Raw genomic sequence first — 22,496 nt, 5'->3', positions numbered from 1 at the left:
TGTATTAGCATGAATAGGGATTTCAGGGTCCTTGGGAAAATTATAAAGGTGATCTTGGAGCCAATGGTCAGATTCCCAATTGTACAAAGATGGGAAAACAAAGACTGTCTGTGAATCCCTCAGACAAGTCCTTAAGAGAAGCCAGGAACTCTGTCTGATGCAGGAGAGTAATGGGGGCCAGGCGCTCTGCTTTGAGTAATGGCGGCAGCACAGGTCATGCTATGCTTAATAGCTTTCAGAGACACATGCTCCAGGTCTCTGGGGAGAGGAAGAGAGGAACTCAAAAGAGCAGAGCTCTTTTGAAGAGTCAAAAGAGATATAATTACAAGAAGCCAGGCCTTCCAAGATTGCCTGAATCTCTTCTCTCCATTTGAGGTAATAATCATGGTAATAGTCACAGCTGGCCGTTTTTGAGAGGCTACAAAGTGCTCACTCCTGTTTTTGGTGCTGTACAAATACGAACCAACTAATCTTCCCCATGTCCTGTGATGAGATAGGCCCCATGCTTACTCTCATTTCACAAATGAGGACACTGAGGTACAGATGTGTTAGGTGACTAACCCAGGATTGCACTCGTAAGTGGAGGAGGAGGGATCTGAACCCACACGCTCTGGCTTCAGAGCCCACAGGCTTGGCTGAGATTCTCGACTGGAGTGGAGGGCACTGGTCATCAGTGCAGATGACGGGAGTGGCGATCCAGCGGGACTAAGGCTGGCTGGCAGTGGCTCTCACGTTGTGTTCTCCTACGTAGTACTTAGCGTCTTCTGTGCTGTGTGTCTGACACGGGGTCAGGTATTGGGCACATGGGGGTAAGGAGAATCCAGCCCCTGGCCTTGAGAGGTTCTCAGTCCCTGAAATGGCTTCGATGTGGGATTTAGGAGGGCACTTGTGATGAGCACTGAGCATTGTATGGAAGTGTTGAACCACTAAATTCTACTCCTGAAACTAACATTGCACTGTATATTAACTAGCTGGAATTAAAATAAAAATTTGGAAAAAAATTAAAATGGTATAAATTTTTATTGACATGGAAAGATATTTAAGACATATTAATAAGTGATAATATAAGTTATAAAACATACACACACACACACACATATATATATATACGAATAGCTATATACACAGGAAGAGAAAGCCAGGTATCCATCGGAATGTTAAATATTGCTTATTGCAGGTCGTGTCCTCATGGATAATTTTTATTTTGTTTTCTATCTCTATTCTTAGTTTACATACAATGAGCAATCAATGAGTAATCATAAAAGGTCTGAGTGAGTCTCTTGGATGATTTTAAAAGCAGAGAGCCTAACCCTGAGGTTTCATCAACCCCTCCCTAGCTTGCAAATAATCTGAAAGGCCTCAAATGATCTGGAATGGGTGACAAGCATCATGTCAGGTCACATGCTGCGCACTGGAAGTTGGAGTGGTAGGAACCTGCCAACGGAAGTAAAATCTGCCGTGCTTGGGAGGTTTTTTGGATAACATGTAGTTATCCAAATTCTATGCTAATTCTTGCCTTTCTGCCATAGTTTCCCCAGTCAATGGAGGCACCATCAGGTGAATGTACGTGGGACTGGGAGGTGAGCAATCTTGCAGACGGCAGAGATGGCCCAGGTCAGCTCTGAAAACCCTCCTATACCTGCTAGTTTTACTTCCTCTCCCCCAGTCTTTTCTTAACTCAGTCAGGGGTGAGCCTGGGCTGGGAGCAGATCACTTTACTGTCCATTATTTCATTGTCTGCATTTACCTCCTGCCCAAGAGGCCAGCTCACTTTTCCACTGTAAATTATTTATATACAAAAGCTCAGAAAAGATCCTGGATCTTCTCCCAATTCCTCGGGGGGTCTTACCTCCAGCATTTTAACTGACTCCCTGGGTTGTCTTCCTGGACATCCTACCTAGCTCTGGGGTCTTTCTTTCCACTACATTTAGGACTGGAGTTTGGCGGACGTGGAAAGCTGAGTCAAGGGTGTAAGTTCCCGAAGGACCAAACCCTTGGGCAATTTAGTAACCTGAAGGCTCCCCTCTCTGGCCAGGATTAGAATGGCCTCCATGGTCATGCTGAGCTGCTCCATCAGAGAGAAGGAGAGGGGAGCTCTTCCCCACTCAGCCCTTTTTCATGCATGCCAACAAGCACTGCCACACATGCATACACAGACAGAGGGATGTACCACGTCCAGAAATGACACGCCCGCAGCCGTGCATACACACACATTCCATATACACATCTCTAGACACACATAGACAGGTACCAACATGTGTTCTCCTAGACATCCACACCTATTAGTCTACACACGTAGAAAACACGCAGGCATTCATTCGGGCACTGGAACGCACACAACCACATGCACATACACACAGACGCAACTGTGCATTCCGACACATGCAGACGTCGATCCTTGCACACATATTTAATCACCAGACTCGAGCATACATAAATCTACTACAGGCAAAGAAGTGAGTTGACAGATCATCCCTAGGCAGAGACCATTACCATTCACCCTGACGCGAGGATTGCTTTGTGTTTAGGAAGTTTTTCTAGAGTGTTGGCTGTGCCTTTGACAAGGAGTTCAGCCTTCTTCTGCCTCCTGCTCCCCAGCCAGCTTTCTCCTCCCTGTCCCCCGGTAGCCCCATTTTCCATCCATTGCTGTGCCTGGCCAAGGGGAATGCTAATGGCCATGACAGAAACCGTTTCCACCTGTTTACATCCTGCTCGCCTCCCCTTAATGCCATTTTCGACCCTGCCAAGCAGTGGAGGAGGCCTGCTGTGCAGGCCATGGCGAGGGGGGTAAGGAATGAGCGAGAGGACAGTTGGAGTGTGAAAGGGACCCGTCGCTAAGTGACTCCCCATTCCAACAGCCACACACAAGATGCACATAATTGCTTTTAGCACAGTGGGATGGATAGAGATACAAAAGGTCAAATCAAGGATTTGTCCCATAATATCTTTGCTAAGCAGCAGCGTCAGACGTTGGAAAAGCATATTCATGAATTGAGGTGCCAGAGTGTGGGGCAGGCTTTTCAGAGGCGGCTGTGTGTTCCCTCTCTGAGGTGTGCCTGCCGTGGTGATTGGATTCACACGGAGCAAGTGACTTCTCAATGCTCAACAAAGCTCTGCCTGTGAATTGGACTAAATAGACTACTTGGCAGGCAGCTGAGATAACGATGCTAAGTGAATTTCATGGTTGCTACCACTCCCCTTACGCCCAAGCCTCCTGGAAAACGCAGGATAAAGGCCAAACTCCTGAGCGTGACATTCGAGGCCCTCCACCTATCTTTCCGGGCACTCCCCAGAATGAATGTTGGATGGCCACCCCACTGGGCCCTTCTCCGATCCCTAAATATATGTGACCCTTGCAGCTTTGGGGACCCCGCTTGTGGCATCCCCCAGAGTGCACTGTCCCCCCTTTACCCGTTCGAATGCTATTTGTTATTCAAGCTTGACTCGAGTCCTAATTCCACCAATCCTTTCCTTGTCCCCCACCTAGATGTGACCAGGACCTTCTTGGAAGGAGGAGGGCAGAGGATATTAGAGAAAGAATGCAAGTCTGGATCGGGTGATCTGACTTACACGTGAACAAGCTCACTAGCTCTCTGGGGCTGGGGTGTTGAGACTAGTCTGTGAGGCGGGGAGGGAGCAGAATGCAGTTTGGGGGTTCTTGTGGTCATGGGGTGGGGAGGGTGGATGCTTTGAACCAGGAAAATAGTAGTGGAGATGGTGAGCAAAGGTTAGATTCTGTTATATTTTGAAGGCTGATCTGAAAGGTATTGCCCAAGGACGGGTTGTGGGGGGGTTAACAAAAAAGAAAAGTTAAAGTTGATTACGAGATTTTTGGCCTACGTATTAACTGATAAGCAGAAAGAACAAACTTGGATGGTGGATATGAAGAGTCTAGTTCCGGACATCCTTAAGGGGCCTCTTACACATCCATACAGAGACGTTGAGACTGAGGACAGGTAGTAAGACAGAAGAAAACTAGGGGCGGGTGGGATCCCGGGAGAAAGTATTTCAAGGAGTAGAGCATGAGCCATCATGTCCGATACGCAGCTGAGAGGCCTAGTGAGAGGACTACAAAACCTGACCATGACATTTCCTGTGTGGAGGCCCTTTGTGACCTTGGCAAATGCGGCTGTGTGAAGTCGTAGACATCAAAGCCCGAACCTGAGAGGTTTCAAGAGGGAAGAGTGAATTTTTGAGAAGTTTTGTCAGAAAGGGAAGTCAGTCAATGAGGTGCAGTAGTGGGATGAAAAACGAATTTTTCTATGGGAAAAATAGTGTCTTCAAGACACATTTGCCCACACCTTCTACTTCCTTCTGTTCTTCTTACCCAGAGACAGGCAATGTTCCGAGGCTGTGCCAGAACAAAGTGCTGCGTCGAGCTCTCCGTGACTGAAGGAATCCCCACCCCAAGGTTCTCTGAAAACTGGGAACTCTTTCTTATTTAAAGCCCAGTCCTGTGACTCTGGCCACATCCACCTGTCTCCTTCCTAACATCATGGCCAATTTGTCATTCTTTCCAAATTTCTCAATGTCACCAGTGGAGGCAGGGGGACCTCTTTCGGGAGAGTCATGGATTTTCCAGTAAGTCGTACCGGCAAATCACAGTTTTTCCTAGCAACTTAAAAAGATATAAAAATAATTTAAAAATTTAATGTTCTTCTCCATAGGAAAAAAAATCTGGCATATCAACTGCAGAGATGTTAAGTGCATTTTCAGTTCTCAGAAAATACACCGTGTGTCAGGTACATAATTTCATTTAGCCTATTGTGCAGAGCGAGCTATTGTGAGGAGGTCTGTCATGTCTCCATTATTCCCAACCCCATTGGGGTTTAATCATATTCAGGGCTATTTGCAACTATGGTTTCCCATTTCAAATGACATTAGGCTAAAATTAAGCCTATAACTTATACTTTGGGATTTAATATGCAACATTTTCCATCAGCGTGTTATACTGGTTAAGTTGCTTTTGAGCAATGTAAAGGAAAAAATAAAATAAAAATATCCAACGTAGTATGAGAACTTCAGAACCACTCATTTTGTAATTTTCCTGAAGGTCATCTCCAGTAGGGAAATAACTGGGAGGGCCACTCATCTTTCACTGGCTGTGTGACTGGAATCCTGTCAATTTCATACCAATGTTTGTGAAAAGGTCAATTGCCCCTCTCAAGGCAATGAGTGGGTATTTTTTTTTAAAGATTTTATTTTATTTTTAACTGTATTATTATTATTTTATTGTTAAGGGATCCATTCCTGTGACTATCATGAAGCCCAGGCTGGGTTAACAGTAATGAGTCTTAGAAGTAACTACACCGGACTCTAGACTTTCTGGTTATAAGCACTGGCTCCTCTCTCTACCTCAGCTGAAAACCCAAACTCGTGAGGCCTCAATCCCTGCCTCCATCTTCCCGGAAGATGCCAAAGCCAACCAGAAGAAGACTTTTTCAGAGGAGAAGACAACTTTGTCTTCCCAGAAGACAAATCCTCTGCTTTGCTTTTTGAGGCAGGCGGCAACCCCAAACCACCGATAGGTTGGGACCCATGTAAGCCTCAATGGTTAAAGATTTTATCTTTTTTTTTTTTTTAAAGATTATTTATTTATTTATTTGACAGAGATAGACAGCCAGCGAGAGAGGGAACACAAGCAGGGGGAGTGGGAGAGGAAGAAGCAGGCTCCCAGAGGAGGAGCCCGATGTGGGATTCGATCCCAGAACACCGGGATCACGCCCTGAGCCGAAGGCAGATGCCTAACGACTGCGCTACCCAGTCGTCCCTAAAGATTTTATCTTGAAGTAATCTCCACACTCAATGTGGGGCTCAAACTCACAACCCAAGATCAAGAGTCACATGCTCCACCAACTGAGCCAGCTGGGTGTTCCAAGGCAATGAGTCTTTTTGAAATAATGATTTGGGTTGGCTCCTGGGTTCCCCGTGGTCTCTGATTTCACACAGAGCTGCCAGTTAGAATCGCACAGGTTGGGAATGGTGCCTCCTGGAGTTGGGCAGTGCACAACCTACACAGCTATGGTCCTGCTTCAGGGAGCTTACATGGGTAGAAGAAGAGAATGGCAGAGTACAAAGAGCTGGGAGTTTCTTCAACAGTGGTCCTGCCTTTATGGACGTAGAGTCCCTCTCTGCTCCATTCCAGTGCAGAGGGCTGAGGGCACCAAATGTGCCACTGCCACCATACTTTCAAAAAGATCCCACAAGTCATATTGACTGCTAGGTCCGCAACCATGATACATGTGCACACGCACACACAGACACACACACACACACACACGCACGCAAACCCCACAATACAACTGTAAGTTTGCTCTACTTCTATGTGCTCAGAAAAATGGCTCCTAGGTCTCTATACAGGAAGAACCATAATCTCATGGACGCCAGAGAACCCATGTCCTGCACACCCCCAGCTAGGGCTGAACCACTAGCTCCCACTGCTTACGAAGCACCATTCAGGAGCCTCTTCTCTCACTTCTCTTGTCCTCCTCCACAGGCTCCTTGGGTTTTCCCCACACTTCTGCCCTCTGCCGAATGCTGGCTTCAGCGTAGAGAGCACTCAGTTCCTTGAGGGCCCTCAGGAGGTTCTGGGTCTGTCAGAGGGAAACATCTACAAGGTAACGGCCGTTCTCTTGTTAATCAGTTATATCTTACCCCAAACCCTAATTATAGGTGTGTCTTTCCCAAATTCACACGTTGAAACCCTAATCCCCAATGTGATGGTATTTGGAGATGAGGTATTTGGGAGGTAGTTATGGTGAATTAGGTTACGAGGACAGGACATCATGATGGAATTAATGTCCTTATAAGAGAAGTAAGAGACTCGAGATCCATCTCTCTCTCCCTGCCATGTGAAGATACAGGAGAAGGCGGCCATCTATAAACCAGGAAGCAGGCCCTTACCATGAACCCGACCATGCTGGCATCCTGACCTTGCACTTCCAGTCTCCAGGACTGTGAGAAATGCATGTTGTTTAGGCCATCCAGTCTACGTTATTTTGTTTCAGAAGCCCAAGCAAAGACAACCCTCTCCAAAGACTGAAGAGGAAGGAAAATCCCATTCTAATCTGGAAAGTTCTTTCTTCCTTTGATCTGAATCTGACTTCTAGCAGGTTTAGGTCCTAGTTTTGCCCTGAGGAACAATACATACATAACTCATGCCTCTCCTACCTTCAGCCTTCACCTTCTGAAGCTCATTGTCATGGTTCTCATATTTTCTTCTGCAAGCTGAATTTCCCTAGCTCCTCCCCTGTATGGTCTGGTTTCCAGAAGTTTCCCACCATAGTTAGCTTGTTGCTCCATATTGATGTACTTTACAAAATGCAGGGCCTAGAAGTGACCGTCCACCTAGACACGGTTAAACAGGAGCAGTCTCTATTTTATTTTCATGTGCATATTAGAATTTTATTTGACATAAAGTAGTTAGGGGGATATTTAAAGTGCTTTAAGAATTGGCTTTTTAAAGATAGACTAGGGCCACCTGGGTGGCTCAGTCCGGTTAAGTGTCTGCCTTCAGCTCAGGTCATGATCCTGGAGTCCAGGGATGGAGCCCCATGTTGGGCTCCCTGCTCGGCAGAGAGCCTGCTTCTCCCTCTGCCTCTGCCCTTCCCCCTGCTCCTGCTCTTTCTCTCTCTCTCCCTCACTCTCTCTCTCAAATAAATAAAATCTTTAAAAAATTTTTTGAAATAGACTAGATTGTTACATAGGCAATAATAATAATAATAATAATAATAATAATAATAATAAGCCTGCATTTGAGCTATTACTCTATGGTATGTGTTTTGAAGTGCCCCACATTTCTACATTGGGCAATACCTACTAGAAGATCTGATCAGTCCTGTGTGACCTTTGACAGGTCCTTTCTCCCATTTTGGGTCTTGGGTACTTCATCAGGGAAATGGTGTGTTAAGTGGTGATATCTAAAGTTTTCGTGGTTTGTTCTTCCTTCTTCGGGGCCCAAGCGTTACCCAATATTGAAGTGCAACCAGCCAGCTCTGCTGCCCACAGACACATGGTTGGAACTGCAGGACCAGATTCTCCTCCACCTCTCCTTGGAGTGAGGAATGTGGTGAGAAAAGGGGGTAGGTGGAGGGAAGAGGGGGCTAATCCTGAGTCCAGGACCAAGAGACCAAGGTTTATTCTCAGCTCCCTCATCTGAGCCAGACTAAGTTGGAAATCAGGGCAGAGGAAAAAGCCCCTTTCCCCACTTCCCTTCTTGTATGTCTGCGCCAAGGCAGGAGCCACTCTCTATGGGTGATGGTCTCCCTGCTACGTGTACTCCTATTGGGGTGTCTCACTTCTCCCCAGTGAGGTCTATTCACACTGGCATTTACAGGAGGAGAGAGAAGGTCTCCAGCAGTGCAGTGAAGGCATGGACTCACTGTGCCAGTCCCCTGTGGCCGCATGCCCAGGAGAGCTAAGTCTCAGTTTTAGCTTCCTCCATCCATCCCGGCTCCCCCACCCCCACCCCCACCCGTAATGTGACCCAGAATTTCCACTTTACAGAGAGAATGACCTATAGTCAGTCCTCCCAAGACCAAATCCCACCATGTCAGTGTGGCTCAGGAAGGAGAGAGGTGCTGCCTTCTTTTTCACAGCTCCCCCTTCAGTGGTCTCTGACCCTGAGGTGGCCTGTGTCTGCTGAGCCAATTCTTGCTTCAGTGTTTCAGCTTCTCTTTGACACTTCTGGAGCCAGCCCCTGCCCTGCCTCCTTCCCTTCCATGTCCTCGATCCCCAGGTTGGGAGCCTTTACTCAATCTTCTCCGGTCTAATCTAATCGCTGACAAGCAGCCTCTTCTGCTGTTTTCTCTCTCTGACAGATTTGATTTGTCTTAATGTGTCAACCTTAGGGCCGCTGAGGCTGTGCTGACCTCTTTGGGGAGCTCAGCTATTGTGGTGCCCAGGAACCCACTCTCCCGAGGGCTCTACCACTCTGTTCTTCATCACAGTGGATGATGGCCTTTTCTAAAATGGGCCTGGGGAGGGGCGCCTGGGTGGCGCAGTCAGTGAAGCGTCGACTCTTGGTTTTGGCTCAGGTTGTGATCTCAGGGTCGAGAGATCAAGCCCTGTGTTGGGCTCCATGCTCAGCAGGAAGTCTGCCTGAGATTCTCTCCCTCTCCCCCTGCCCCTTCCCCACTAAAATAAATAAATAAATCTTAAAATAAAAGTAAAGAGGACCAGGACACCTGGGTGGCTCAGTCAGTTGAGTGTCTGCCTTTGGCTCGGGTCATAGTCCCAGGGTCCTGGGATCGAGCCCCACATTGGGCTCCCTTCTCAGCGAGGAGCCTGCTTCTCCCTCTCCCTCTCCCTCTCCCTCTCTCTGTCGCTCCCCTTCTCCCCCTGCTGTGCACTCCCTCTCTCTCTCTGTCAAATAAATAAATCAATCTTTAAAAAAGTTTAAAAATAAAAAAATAAAGAGGACCTGGGAGGGCAGCCCACACCATGGCTAAAGCTATCAGCATCTCTCCTTACTTAGGAGACCTTTCTTTCTTTCCCCCTCCTGCATACCCAGAAAGGGCCAGGGGCCAGAGGTGGAGTGGAAACGTCAGCTGCCATCACATCAATTAGACAATGGTTCTTTAGACACTGGATATGCTGACAAAAGGGGAAAAACATTACATATCATATCATGTTTGTTATATTTTAACCCTAGCCTAGCCTAGCCTAGCCTATTTGTCTTCATTTGCTAGGGCTGCCATTACAAAATACCACTGAGTGGTTGGCTTAAATAACAGAAATTTGCTCACAGTTCCAGAAAGTCCAATATCAAGGTGCCAGCAGACTTGGTTTCCTCTGAGGTGTCTCTCTCCTTGGCTCGCAGGTGGCCTCTTTGCTGCCCTTCATCACCTGGTCATCCCTCTGTGCACACAGCCCTGGTGTCTCCCTGTGTGTCCAAATCTCCCCTTCCAATAAGGACAGCAGTCAGATTGGATTAGGGCTCACCCCAACAACCTTGATTCCCTCTTTAAAGGTCCTATCTCCAAAAGAAGCCACGTTCTGAGGTACTGGGGGTAGACCTTCAATGGATGGTTTTGGGGGACACAACTCATCCCCTAACAATATTTTCTCCCAATCCCATCATCGACTTGTGCTAAGGTCATAGCAAAAAGAATTGTCTCAAATTGTAACATGGGAGGTTTCAGCTAGATGTAAGAAAGGTTCAGGCATAACCCAAATTGAGATCTTGGGGTGGAATCTCACCTGGGGTGAGGAAGAAGGAGTAAAGGTGAAGGCAGGCATCCCAGAAAACACACATTCCCATCCATTTGGGACCCTTTCTAGAATTAGGAGGTTAAACAAAATGATTTTTCAGTCTTGACATTCATTCATTCAATCAATCCTTTCATTTAGCAAGCATCCACTGAGCCTTCACCACGTGCCAGACACCAGGAATCCAGAAGTAAACCCAGGAAACTTCTTGTCCCCCCCCCCCCCAGAGGACTTATGCATATTGATATCTAAACCCTGAACAGGATGGGAGGAAGGCAGGAGCAGCCAAGAGAAGTGTCAAGAATACTATGAGGCTTGAATAATAATGAAACCACAGACCTCAGCCCAGGGTCAGCACAGGCTCACGTATTCCCTTGCTGGAGCTCAGCAGTTCCCACACTCAGAAGCTTGCAAAAAGCATCACCTCCCTGGGTTTGGGAGATCTGAAAGAACTTGCACTTTGAGCCAGCCCAAGGGAAGCTGGAGACACTTCTAAGCCCCGCACCTAGGACAGCCCTGGTGGGAGGGGGGAGTGGCTGGCATTGCAGTGGCATCACCGAAGCCACAGGCCAGGAGGTTTGGGATCCAAACCTGACCTGAGCCTACTATAGCTGCAGTCGAGGCAGGCGTTCCCAAACCAGACCCCACCTCCCCTTGCTCCTCACCAAAGCTGAGTCATACCCTCCCTGGGGAACCTACCAGATAGCCCTGGGATCTGCTGGAGAATGTGTGGCAGCTGGAAGCAGAGGCCAGACACTTCCATCTACAAGGTACCAGACACCTCTATCTGGAAGGTAAGCCTGCCATCTAGTGTCCAAGTCTGAGAAGCGCAGGGGAAGCAAGCTCCCTTTGCCCTGTTGGCTGCGCTCAGCTCGGGGCACATCCTTCCGCCCCTCTCCATGAAGGAAGGCGCAGCACTTTGCTTTCAGGGTGTATTTGATTTTTTAGAAACAGCTAAAAGTCCTTCTAAGCCAAACGGTTACTGATGGGAATACAAAGAAATAACAGATTTTCCTCTGTGGTTTGTAAATATCTAAAGGCAAGTGATTACTCTGAAGAACGTATAGATTTTCAATGAATGTCTTCAGATTAAAATCTAATGATTTTAAAGCCAATAATGTGTACCATGGAATCCAACTAAAGCATACTTTTACAGAAAATTTAAAATATACCCCCCTCCCCCCGAAATGAGTGCTGGTGTGGCTTTTTCCATGCAGGCCCATCTTTTTGTAAGAAAGGAAGAATGGTTTCTTTGATTTAGTCAGTGCTGAGAGGGAGTCATCCATACAGCCTGACAGAGCGTCTTCCCTCAAGTGCTGGTCCTCCCGAACTGGGGACTGAACCCAGAGATTGGGTCTTGTTTGTCATGGGGCTGAAGTCAGAAGACTTCAGATCCAGAAAAGGGCTAATGGAGGAACACTAGGCAGGATGTCAGCTCTGTTCTTGTTTCTCAAAGAAAGTTTGGAGCTTGGTGCCAAAGCCAGGGGTGGCAAAGGGCCTGGAGTCCATCTGAGGACACAGAGAGGTGTGCCAGAAAGCTAAAGCCTCAGAGACTCAGCTATGAGGTCCTTGCGATCATTGGTTGAATGGTTGCTGCTTCCCTGAAAAGCAGGAAAGTCAGAGTCCCAGACAGCCTGACTAAAGTAGGAGAGGCTAAAGAAAGTCTTCCCCAAACCGGCAAACTTCCTGAGCGGCCCTGAGCTCCTTGTGTCTTAGGAAAGGCCCCCTCCTGCAACAAAGTGGGGAGTTGTTTTTTGCTGAAGAAAAGGTAGACCCCTCTCCTAGGACCCTTGCTAACTTCAACATTATCCGAGTACAAACGGTCACTTCAGTTGGACCAAGCCTGGAATCTAAGCCCGACCATCAGGTGGTGAGGAAGGTGAACTACATCTTTTTTAATATGGAACAAGGTCAGGAAAACAGGGCCCTCACTTGGCCCTGAGTGCCTAGCAACTCCATTATTCCCTTGATTAGCAGCATTCTGGAGCCGGGAGAGTCCCAGCTCGTAATTACAGAAGGAATAAAAAAGTTTTCAAAAATTACTAATATTTCAAATGAAATAATGGACCTAGGTAGCAATCATCAATGAATGCTAAAATCATCAGGTGAAAGGTTAATGGGGGAACTCTGTGGGCTGACACTACCTAAACTGACTGATCGATGTTGGCAGCATTAAGAATGAAACATCCAGATATTAAATGCCTCACAGTAACAGCAGCACCCTATGAAGTATGGGTGCCTAAAAAAATTGATCTTGAATCTAATCGAGGCCCTAAATATAACTACCAGTTTACAGGGAATATGGAGGATAGAGGAACATGTTATCTGACCCCACAAGAAAACAATCAGACAAATACAGAACACAGACATTATACAGAACAAACGACCCGGTTCCTCCACAAATCAACGGCCAGGGTGGACTGCCTCAGAATAAAAGAGACCAAGAGACACAACCATATGCCACATGTAGATTTTGAAAAAGCCAAGTGTAAAAAAGGTGTCCGAGATAATTAAGAAATTTGAATATGAATTGGGTTTAGATGATTTTGAGGAATTGTTGTTAATTTTATTAGGTAAATAATGACATTGCAGGATGTGAAAAAGTCATCAATTAGAGATACAGGGGTGCCTGAGTGGCTCAGACGGTTAAGCGTCTGCTTTCGGCTCAGGTCGTGATCTCAGGGTCCTGGGATTGAGCCCCACATCGGGCTCCCTGCTCAGTGGGGAGCCTGCTTCTCCCTCTCCCTCTGCCTCTCCTCCAGCTTGTGCTCTCTCTCTCTTTGGCTTACTCTCTCTCCAATAAATACATAAAATCTTCAAAAAAAATTAGAGATACAAACTGAAATGTTTCAGGTGAAATGACAAACTATCTAATATTTGATTACAGTAGCAGGAAAAAAGGGGAAAGACAGATGAAATAAGGTTGGCAAAATGTTGATAATTATTGAAGCTGGGTGATGGATACTGGGAGGGCCTTTTATTCAAATTTTGAGTGTGTTTAGAAATTACCATAAACACACACACACACACACACACACACACACACACACACACACACACAGAGTCTGTGGTACCCCTGACTCCCATGCAGATCTCAGTTCATATCAGATTATGTAAAATTTGGCCTCAGTCTGGGGTCTGGGGGGAACAGGTAGACTCTGATGGAAGAGGCAAGGAATGCCCATGGCAAGTTTGGGAGATTGTTCCTTCAGGCATTTTGGATTTGAAAAGATAACTGAAAACAGCAATGAGATAGATAGCACCATATACCTATTAGAATGGCCAAAATCTAGACACTGACAACACCAAATGCAAAATGGTACAGTTACTCTGTATGATACTATCATGATGGGTACATGTCATTATATATTTGCCCAAACCCACAGAATGTATAAAACCAAGAATGAATCCTAATGTAAACTATGGGCTTTGAGTGATAATGATGTATCAGTGTACATTCATCAGTTGTAACAAATGTACCACTCTGGTGGGGAGGCTATGCACCTGTGAAAGCAGGAGGTATATGGGAAATCTCTGTATCTTCCTACCCATTTTGTTGCAAACCTGAAGACTGATCTAAAAAATAAAGTCTAGGGGCGCCTGGGTGGCTCAGTTGGTTAAGTGTCTGCCTTCAGCTTGGGTTGTGATCCCGGGGTTCTGGGATCAGCCCTGCGTGGGGCTCCCTGCTCAGCAAGGAGTCTGCTTCTCCCTCTCTCTCTGCCACCCTCCCCTGCCCTGGTTTGTGTTCTCTCTCTTCCCCTCACTTTCTCTCAAATGAATAAATAAGATCTTTAAAAAAATAAAATAACTTAAAAAATAAAAAATTAAGTCTATTTTTAAAAAAGACAATTGAAATGATCTTTTAAAAGCTACTCTACAGTCGACAACATGGACAGAATTGGGACAAAATGGACTTCTTTGTGAGAAGAATCTGAAAGGCTACTTCCTGGCAATAGTGGGAACTGGTTACTAACTAAGTCGAAACAAGGAGCATCTGTCACAGACACACGCGCAAAGACATCCTCAGGGCACAGAATGACAAGTCAGGACACAGAGCAGCAGAGGCACATGTGTGCCGACACACGGAGGAAGGCACACACAGACTACACACGTGTAAACTGACCCCTGCGCAGACCCCTGCACAGCCAGCCCTCTGCACAAATGCCCAAATGCCCCCAGGGCACCAGAACCCACCTGCTTCCCAGTCACTGCTGAAATAGAAATCCAAAGACAAACAAATGAATTCAGTAGCACTGAACATGAACACGTGGCCATACAGAGGCAGAAGGCTTGGCAAATGAAAACCAAACTCTCAAACATCCGTCCTACTACCACGGGAACATCTCGATTAACCTGAGGGTAAGTTTAAAGTTGTGTCTCAAGAAAAAAAAAAAAAAAAAAAAGAAAAAGAAAAAAGAAAAAAAAAGAAAAGCATCCATAGATAAAAGACAGCACTTGACTTTCCACACATTCCCTCCAAGAGACTTCATCTAACCTAAAGCCTTTCAGCGCGTGTCTACTAACCACTCCCAATTTTCGGGTCTCTAGCTCTTGCCTCTTTCCTCGGCTACAGACCTCTACGTTCAACTGCTACTGAACATTTCCCCTTGGATGTCAGATTGTAGTTAAGGTACAGGCTAAGCTTATTTCTCCCTCCTGGAACAATTCAGACGGAGACGGCCCAAGGCGAGTGACGGGACATTGCCACCTTCAACATTTTCATCTCTGAGCCCAAGTTGGCTCCCTCAGTGCTGGTGATCTTTCGGCCAATGGAAAGGAGAAAAGAGGCAGGAGAGGTACATGCCCAATCCTTCTTTTTTTTAAAAAATTTATTTATTTATCAGAGAGAGAGCGTGCACATGCATAAGACAGGGGAGGGGCAGAGGGAGAAGGGGGGAGAGAGGGACAGAAGCAGACTCCCTGCTGAGTGAGGAGCCAAAGCGGGGCTCCATCTCACGACCCTGAGATCATAACCTGAGCCAAAACCAAGAGTCGGGCACTTAACCAACTTAAGTCTCTGTGCACAGTCCTTCTAGGACCAAGACACACATCACTTCTCACATCCCACAGGCCGGAATCTGGTCATATGGCTACTTTCTGGAAGACAAGCTGGGAAGTAAAATCTTCAGCTGAGGGGCCATGTGCCAGCTACCACTATCCTTGCTGAAGAGCAGAAAGGTATTGGGGGATAATTGGAACCCAGTTATCTCTCTTAGATACCTCAAACTCAATATAAATAAGTGGAAGCTCATTATGTTCTTTGTCTCTCCTTTCAAATGTGCCTCCTCCAATTCCCAGCTTGACAAATGCCCTACCACTTACCCAGCTGCCCAAGTCGGTTTGCTGGATATTGAATTAAATGTTAATATTGAATTTCAGATAGAAAAAGAATCATTTTTTAGTATCAGTATGTCCCAAATATTGCATATATTTTTATCTGCTAATTCCAGCAACCCTACCTCCAAGCCTGAAGCCTTAGAGCCATTCTGAATTCCTCCCTCTTTTCCCACTTTCTTTTTATTTTTTTAAGAGATTTTATTTATTTATTTGAGAGGGAGAGACATAGAGAGCATGAGTGGGGAGACAGGTAGAGAGAGAGGGCGAAGCAGACCCCCCCCCCCCCAGCAGGGAGCCTAACACAGGACTCTATCCCTGGACTCTGGGATCATGACCTGAGCCAAAGGCAGAGGCTTAACCGACTGAGCCACCCAGGGACCCCCGCCCCTTCTTTTTCCCACTTTCAATTGCTTCCCAAGCCCTGCTGATTCTTTTCTATAATATTTCTCATTCTGTCCCCTCTTCTCAATCTCCACTGTGACTTCCTTGGTTTGGGCCATCACTCCCTCTCTCAAAGCCTCCAGTAAGTGCCTCCCACTTGGCCTTCTGGTTTCCAGGCTTGCCCCTTCTAATTCACGCTACGCATGATAGGTAAACTCGTCTTTATAAAACACAACCCCCGACCATCACTCCTCTGCTTAAAATCCTTCCATTGTTCCCCACGGCTTTCAGGATAAACTTCAGACTGATTAGCCAGGCTGATAAAGCCCTTGATCATTTGATTTCTCTTTCTCCCTTGGTAGGCCTGTCCCTAACTTACTATTTTAGGCACATACTCATACTCCCAGAGCTCCTGACGCACTGTATTGCAATAGCTGAGCTGTCCGTGTGGCTTCCCAAGCGCATTTTACGTTTTCCTTCCTGGCAAGGACTATGTCTTATTTATCTTTACACATCGAGCAACCAGAACTAGTAAACAATTAATCAATGGTTATCAGATGAATGACGGTTCTCTGGCCTGCAGTGTTCCTATTGCTATCCCTGGCTGGTTCAGCGCGTCTTAGCTGGACACTTCCCTCCATTCCAGATGCGGACCTTTCTGCAACAGTCTTAAGCCTGTTATATCTTTATTCTCACTGAAACTCTGAGCTCTGATGTCCATGGCTCAACCATGATGAAAAAGCTTCTTGTCCACTCGATTACGCTCCTACCTAATGGACGTTAGGATAAAGAAATGACACCTTACCGAACGAGGCCCTAGCCAGTTCCCCTCCTGAGCTGAGTTTCAGATCATGATTCCAGCTGACATTGGGCAGCTGTTAGATGAGAGTTTCTCGCCTGCCCTCCCAACCCCCACAGTTTGCCCCCAGCCCTTCCTCATCCCCTGGGGAGTAACTTCTCTCTCTCTCTCTCTCTCCTTTTTTTTTGTTTTGGGCCACAGCAGTGTTTAGCGGGAGCGGGCAGCCATGCCTTGTTTGCGCTGTGATCTAACACCAGCTGACAGGTGGGTTTCGGGGTGTCTCTGGGGCCGTGGCCTGTTTAGTGGGTTTACCACTCTAAACTCAATTACAGGAGACTTTCACGCTCCACAGGCAGTCCCAGTCCCTTTTCGATAAAAACTCTGGTGAGTAAATAAGTCATGATGGTGATAGGGGCCTGCCATTTAATATTCATTGAAGTACACATGTTTGGAAATTGGAAGCAGAGTTTAATCCATTTTCATATTTACATCAACATGAAGCTTTAAAAAGGATCCCTCCTTTTCTCCACCAATCTTGTCAATTCCTCCTCTGGGAAGATAAAGGTAAACTGGATATAAACTTTATTTTTTATTTTTTAAATTAGAAATATGTGAAGTTACAATAATTAAAGTGTGAGCTTCAGATCTGTTCATTTTCAACTCAGAACTAATTCTTGCATTTCATTTGAACTCCTGGGAGAGGTAGGTAACAGATAAACCAAAGTCATTGCTGTTTCCGGTGGCTAGATTTTGACTTTGCCATGGGAGCTCAGTGAAGAGCAGAGATTGGGAATAGAGGTATCTCAGCCCCAAGGTCTTACAGTTTAGGGGAAGGTTCCACAGCCATTCCAAGAAATGTCAAAACACCCCTTTTAAAATAAAGGCGAGGCTCACAAAAAAATAATAAGCGTTCATGTCCACTAATAAAGGTTACAGGACTGTTCAGTGAGGGAGACCGGAAACTGGGGAGAAAGAGTTAACACAGGGAAGGGGGTGGGGCATCGTTTTGCTGTCCCCCCACTCTACCTTGTTTTTTTTAATGTGGATGAATGTTTAAGTATGGTGCTGTGGTCAAAGGCGTCTCTTTTAATAATGCAACACACAGCTTCCTGAGGGGACAGCCGTTGATTTGGAAACTGAATATGGTGCACTCTAAATTCTCCTCCCCAAGGAAGGCCAACTAACTGATAAGTGCCATGAGCTAGCATGGGGACTCATTCTGTCAAATCAACTTGCTGGAAAGGCCCCATGCGGAATCTTCTCCAGTCTCCGGGAGCTAATGTGAGCAGACACTTGTGACATTAGACAGTGCAGCAGGCCTGGCATGAAGGAAAAGTTCACCGTCCGCCAACAAGGTGGTCTTTAGATGACAAGGATAAAGAAATCAGTGCAAATTTGTTAATGTAACAACTTGGAAAAGTATGCTTTCAAAAAAAAAAGCCACTCTATGGGGAGAGAGGATCAAAAGGAAGAAAGGCAAGAACAGCACTTGGGCTTTCTTTGGGCTTTCTGTACCTTTTGGTGACGTGGCCTTTTTCTCCTAGTCCTTTTTCTCTACTGGGGGATCTTCAGTTAAGTGAGTGAGTCCCACTGCACAAACCACTGCTCCATCTAAAACCAAAAAAACAAATAAAATAACATAAAAGTAAGGAAAGGAAAAGCAATGAAGAGAAAAGAAAAGGAAGTGCTCGTGCCTTTGCCTTACTGGGGGGTAAATAGCATGTCTCCTCTTTCAGATGGGTGATCACCTGACTGTCTCCGAGGACTCTCATCTGTCTGATCTTGGTGCATTAGTCCTGGAGGAAAACTGAAGCGACTGTTATCTGGGAAGAGACACAGAGATAAGATGTTTCCTCTGCGTCTGACACAAAATGTAAGGAGATGTCTATAACTGGATCGAGGATTTTAAGAATCAAATAGCACTACAGGGGAAAAAATGGAGTTATAGAAAATCAGATAGAGAAATTTGATGGTGTTGAGTGTCTGATTCAAAGAGGTGGTTCTGGGATGTGGCACAGTGGGTTAAGCAGCTGCCTTAGGCTCAGGTCATGATCCCAGGGTCCTGGGATCGAGCCCCACGTCAGGCTCCCTGCTCAGCGGGGAGTCTGCTTCTCCCTCCTCCTCTGCTGCTCCCCCTGCTTGTGCTCTCTTGCTCATGCTCTCTTTCTCAAATAAATAAATAAATGAATAAAATCTTTAAAAAACAAACAAAAAACCAAAGAGGTAGTTCTATCAGGTTTTTTTCCCCTTGGTGGGGTCAATTTAATAAAAAAGGCAATTTAGTATAGCATACCTACCCCATATTTAAAAATAGAAAAAAAATACGTAACTTTGAGTATGGAGAGCTGAATCAGCTCTCCTGTGGCAGCTGAGAGAGCATGGGCTCTAGAGAGAGGTACCCTGTGCTCAGGTCCTGGCTCTGCCACTGACCAGTCTGTGATTGTGAGAAAGTTGTTTCATAAAAACATTTACCTCATAATAGTATTCTAAAAATACCTGCTTCGGAAGACTCATCATGAGTGAATTAATGGGAGGTTCTGAGTTCAGAGTCTGGAATACACTAAGTGCGCCACAAATTTGGCTGTGATTATTATTTAAATGTTTCCATAGGTTCTTTTTTAAAATTCAAATTCAATTAATTAACATATAGTGTCTTATTAGTTTCAGAGGTAGAGTTCAGTGATTCATCAGTGGTATATAACACCCGGTGCTCGTCACATCACCCGGTTACCCCATTCCCCCATCCCTTCCCCTCCAGCAACCTTCAGTTTGTTTCCTGTGGTTCAGAGTTGGTTTCCACAGGTTCTTAATGACTGTAACTAAAAGGAAGGGTTCTGTGGTCAAGTAAGTTTAGGAACCAGGTTTAACACAATTAAACAATTTTTTTTTAACCATGGTATTTTTTTTAGTGCCTTTGCTAGGTAAACACGCATGAGGAACACCCAAGGGAGAATTTGCTTTCTAATTTGATCCTATAAACCCTTTTCGTGGCCAGTGCTGTTCCTCAAGGGAAGGAAAACAGCATTCCCAACCTCTGATTCAGGAGTTAAAGACATTTTTGAGTCATAGCGCCTGACCCACTAAGGCGGTAACTTATTTTTTAATCTTTCTCTCTTTTTTTCCCTAAGTAAGCTCTGCGCTGAATGTAGGGCTTGAACTCACAACTCCAAGATCAAGAGTCACATGCTCTACCAACCGAGCCAGCCAGGTGCCCCCTAAGGCAGTAATTTAAAGCAAGGTAATTGGTTACCATACAGACTTCAAAGTCTCAAAACACTCCCTTTAAAAAATAGTATTTTGTAAAGTGGGATTACAGGAGGCAGAATAGTGTTGGTTAAAACCCAGACGCTGGAGTTGGACAGACCCAAGTTTAAATCTGTCAGGTAAGTTATTTCCTATCTCTAGGCGGTCAGTGTCCTCAGCTGTGACATGGGGTTGGTGGGGATATTTACCTCCTAGTCTTGCTAGATCAATTAAATGAGGCAATGCCTGGCTCTGTCAGCTACTGTTGACGTATATATCCCAACAGAGGGGCTAATATTTGCCAACAGATAAGGAATTGGTCGTTTTGTGTTCAACTGCTCTACTCATTCAGTGGCCTTGGCGCCTCTAGGTTTTAGTGGAAAAAGCACTGGAATAGGAATCGACATCCGTGGGTTTTAGAGCACTTTGTGCTTAATTGGGAGTTAGCTGATGAGCACAGAGGACATATTTACCAAGATTAGCATACTTCCTTGCCCAGTTTTCTCGTCTGCAAAAAATCAAAGCAGCAGCACACCTTTTCTCCTTGTCTCCGGGTTACTCTAACACCCAGAGATGCTCATGTACATATGATTTTCTTAAACTGGAAAGACCTACTGCTGTTTCAGACACAATTCTTTGAAAGCTTATTACAGTCCAGATAGCGCACTGGGTCTTACATGTAAGGCCTCATCTTGACTGCGAGGTGGGTATTATAATACCAATTTTAGGGAAGAGGAAACAGAGGCTCAGGGAGGCTAGATACTGCTGATTTCCTCCCAAGTTCTCACAGCTAGTAAGTGGTAAAGAATCAACTCCAGATTTGTCTGACTCCAAAGGGCCTAGAACCACTGTGGCTTAAAATACCATTACAATGCATTTTAAGTTCAGAATTAGTATTAGCCACATACACTTTCTTTGTTAGCTTCTACAGACATCTTTTTGATATTCTAAAAATCCCTAACTTGGACAGCAGCCACCAGTTAAAAGAATGAAGATGCAGCATTGGTAGAAAACAGAATGATCAACGCAGGATCCAGCCTCTTAACTGGATGATGATTATGGATACTGGCTGGCTGGTTAACTTTCCCTGGGACCTATGTATGTTTGCTGCGATTATCATCATGACTAGCATATGTTGGAGGGCATCAACCTGGAGGAAGTCGTAACCCATGTTAACTGATCTCTACCTCCTGAGAGCTCCTGGATGGCAAATTGATGTGCACAGCTTCACAGACTGGAGTAGAGCAAGGTCTGTCAGAGCAGGGAAAATCCATATTAATGATATGCTATAAAACACTTTTGTTAGTTATATATATTCCTTTACTTTCATTTCCCAAGAATAGCTCAGCTGTCAAAGCATTTCCAAGATTTCCATAGATTCGGCAAATACTGTGCGATCGAATTATTGCTCTGAGAGAAGTTGCAATTAAAACACATTAATCATTGTAACAAAGGATCCTTATTGAGGCTGACAAAGGTGGTGAAATCTGATGAATAATTAGTCTGGTTAATCTTTTAAAAGTGAATTAAACTGCTAACAAGTTAAATCACTGTGATTTTCAAAATAAGCCTCCAGGGTGAGCAGAGAATGGGAATATTATCTTCATTTTTAAAAGATATTTCCTTCTTCATTCTTAATCTCTCGGTTTGCACTAGAGGCCCTGGGTTGCGACAGTGGGGTCCTGAGGAGCAGCTGGGGGGAACAAGGCTGATCAAGGTGGGAGGACATGTTCTTCCCTCCCCTCCCCCAGAGATTTCTTCGTGTATCTAAAATGAACAGTGGATAGGAGAACCATGGATGACCTTTAAATCTGATCCACAACTAACATGGCACCTGCTCACCAGCCATTCTCAATGACCTGAAGTAGATCCATCACGGGGTTCTGATTTCATCCCACTGTAAGCCAACCAACCATGACAATGGGGTCATTCTATGACTTCCTCTTTTGCTCTTCTCTCCAGTCAGGTGGCTTATTCTTCCAGACAACACCTCTTCTCTTTGCATTTCAATTACTCTGGAAGGTTTGTCATACTGTGAAATAAACCAAGATGGGCAAGTACAGACTGATAAGTCATGGGAAACGGACAGAACAGGACAATAACCATTTGGGCTGAAGTCTTGACGTTGGCTGAACTTCCACAATTCTGGGGAGTTCTAGTGGATGCTATGACGTGTTGTCCAGACCCCCTTGAGGAAGGAAGGACTTACTCCTCCAGCAGCTGGGAAAGCTGCTGGAATCTGGCCTTCTGCTATTAGCCTTGAAAACTGCCCTTCCTCAACAAGGTCACACTTCCTTCCAAGGGAAGCTGCCATCTAATTACTGATCAACATCAGGGTACAAAGACCAGCCCAATTTGGGACAAGTGAGGGTCATCTTGGTGCCAGAGTTCCCCGTGGGGTTGGCTAATGCCTTTGTTGGGATAGCAACACAGCCCAATATCTCTCTTACCCAATCCTCATTTCTTCTCCTCTCATAGGTATCAAACCCAAGAGCACTCCCTAATAAATAAACTGACTGCTAAACCC

The 22,496-nt window shown here is 45.6% G+C and overlaps 1 protein-coding gene across 3 annotated transcripts in view; it reads right to left on the bottom strand.

Moving 5' to 3' along the window:
- PPM1B (protein phosphatase, Mg2+/Mn2+ dependent 1B) overlaps nucleotides 1-22,496 on the bottom strand; it is a 216,955-nt gene that overhangs the window by 167,435 nt on the left and 27,024 nt on the right. For 2 of the 3 annotated variants that reach the window (XM_057308987.1, XM_057308988.1), the window contains exons 3-4: nucleotides 18,242-18,337; nucleotides 6,446-6,593 (exon numbers count right to left, since the gene is read on the bottom strand). In XM_057308987.1, the coding sequence (XP_057164970.1) occupies nucleotides 6,446-6,455 (10 nt within the window). In that variant the 5' untranslated portion in view covers nucleotides 6,456-6,593; nucleotides 18,242-18,337. The remainder of the gene's footprint in view (nucleotides 1-6,445; nucleotides 6,594-18,241; nucleotides 18,338-22,496) is intronic. The other variant, XM_048222577.2, reaches the window with a different exon arrangement.

Source organism: Ursus arctos, unplaced genomic scaffold, assembly GCF_023065955.2.
Source record: "Ursus arctos isolate Adak ecotype North America unplaced genomic scaffold, UrsArc2.0 scaffold_8, whole genome shotgun sequence".
NCBI lineage: Eukaryota > Metazoa > Chordata > Mammalia > Carnivora > Ursidae > Ursus > Ursus arctos.
This window is presented reverse-complemented; position numbering and strand designations above follow the sequence as displayed.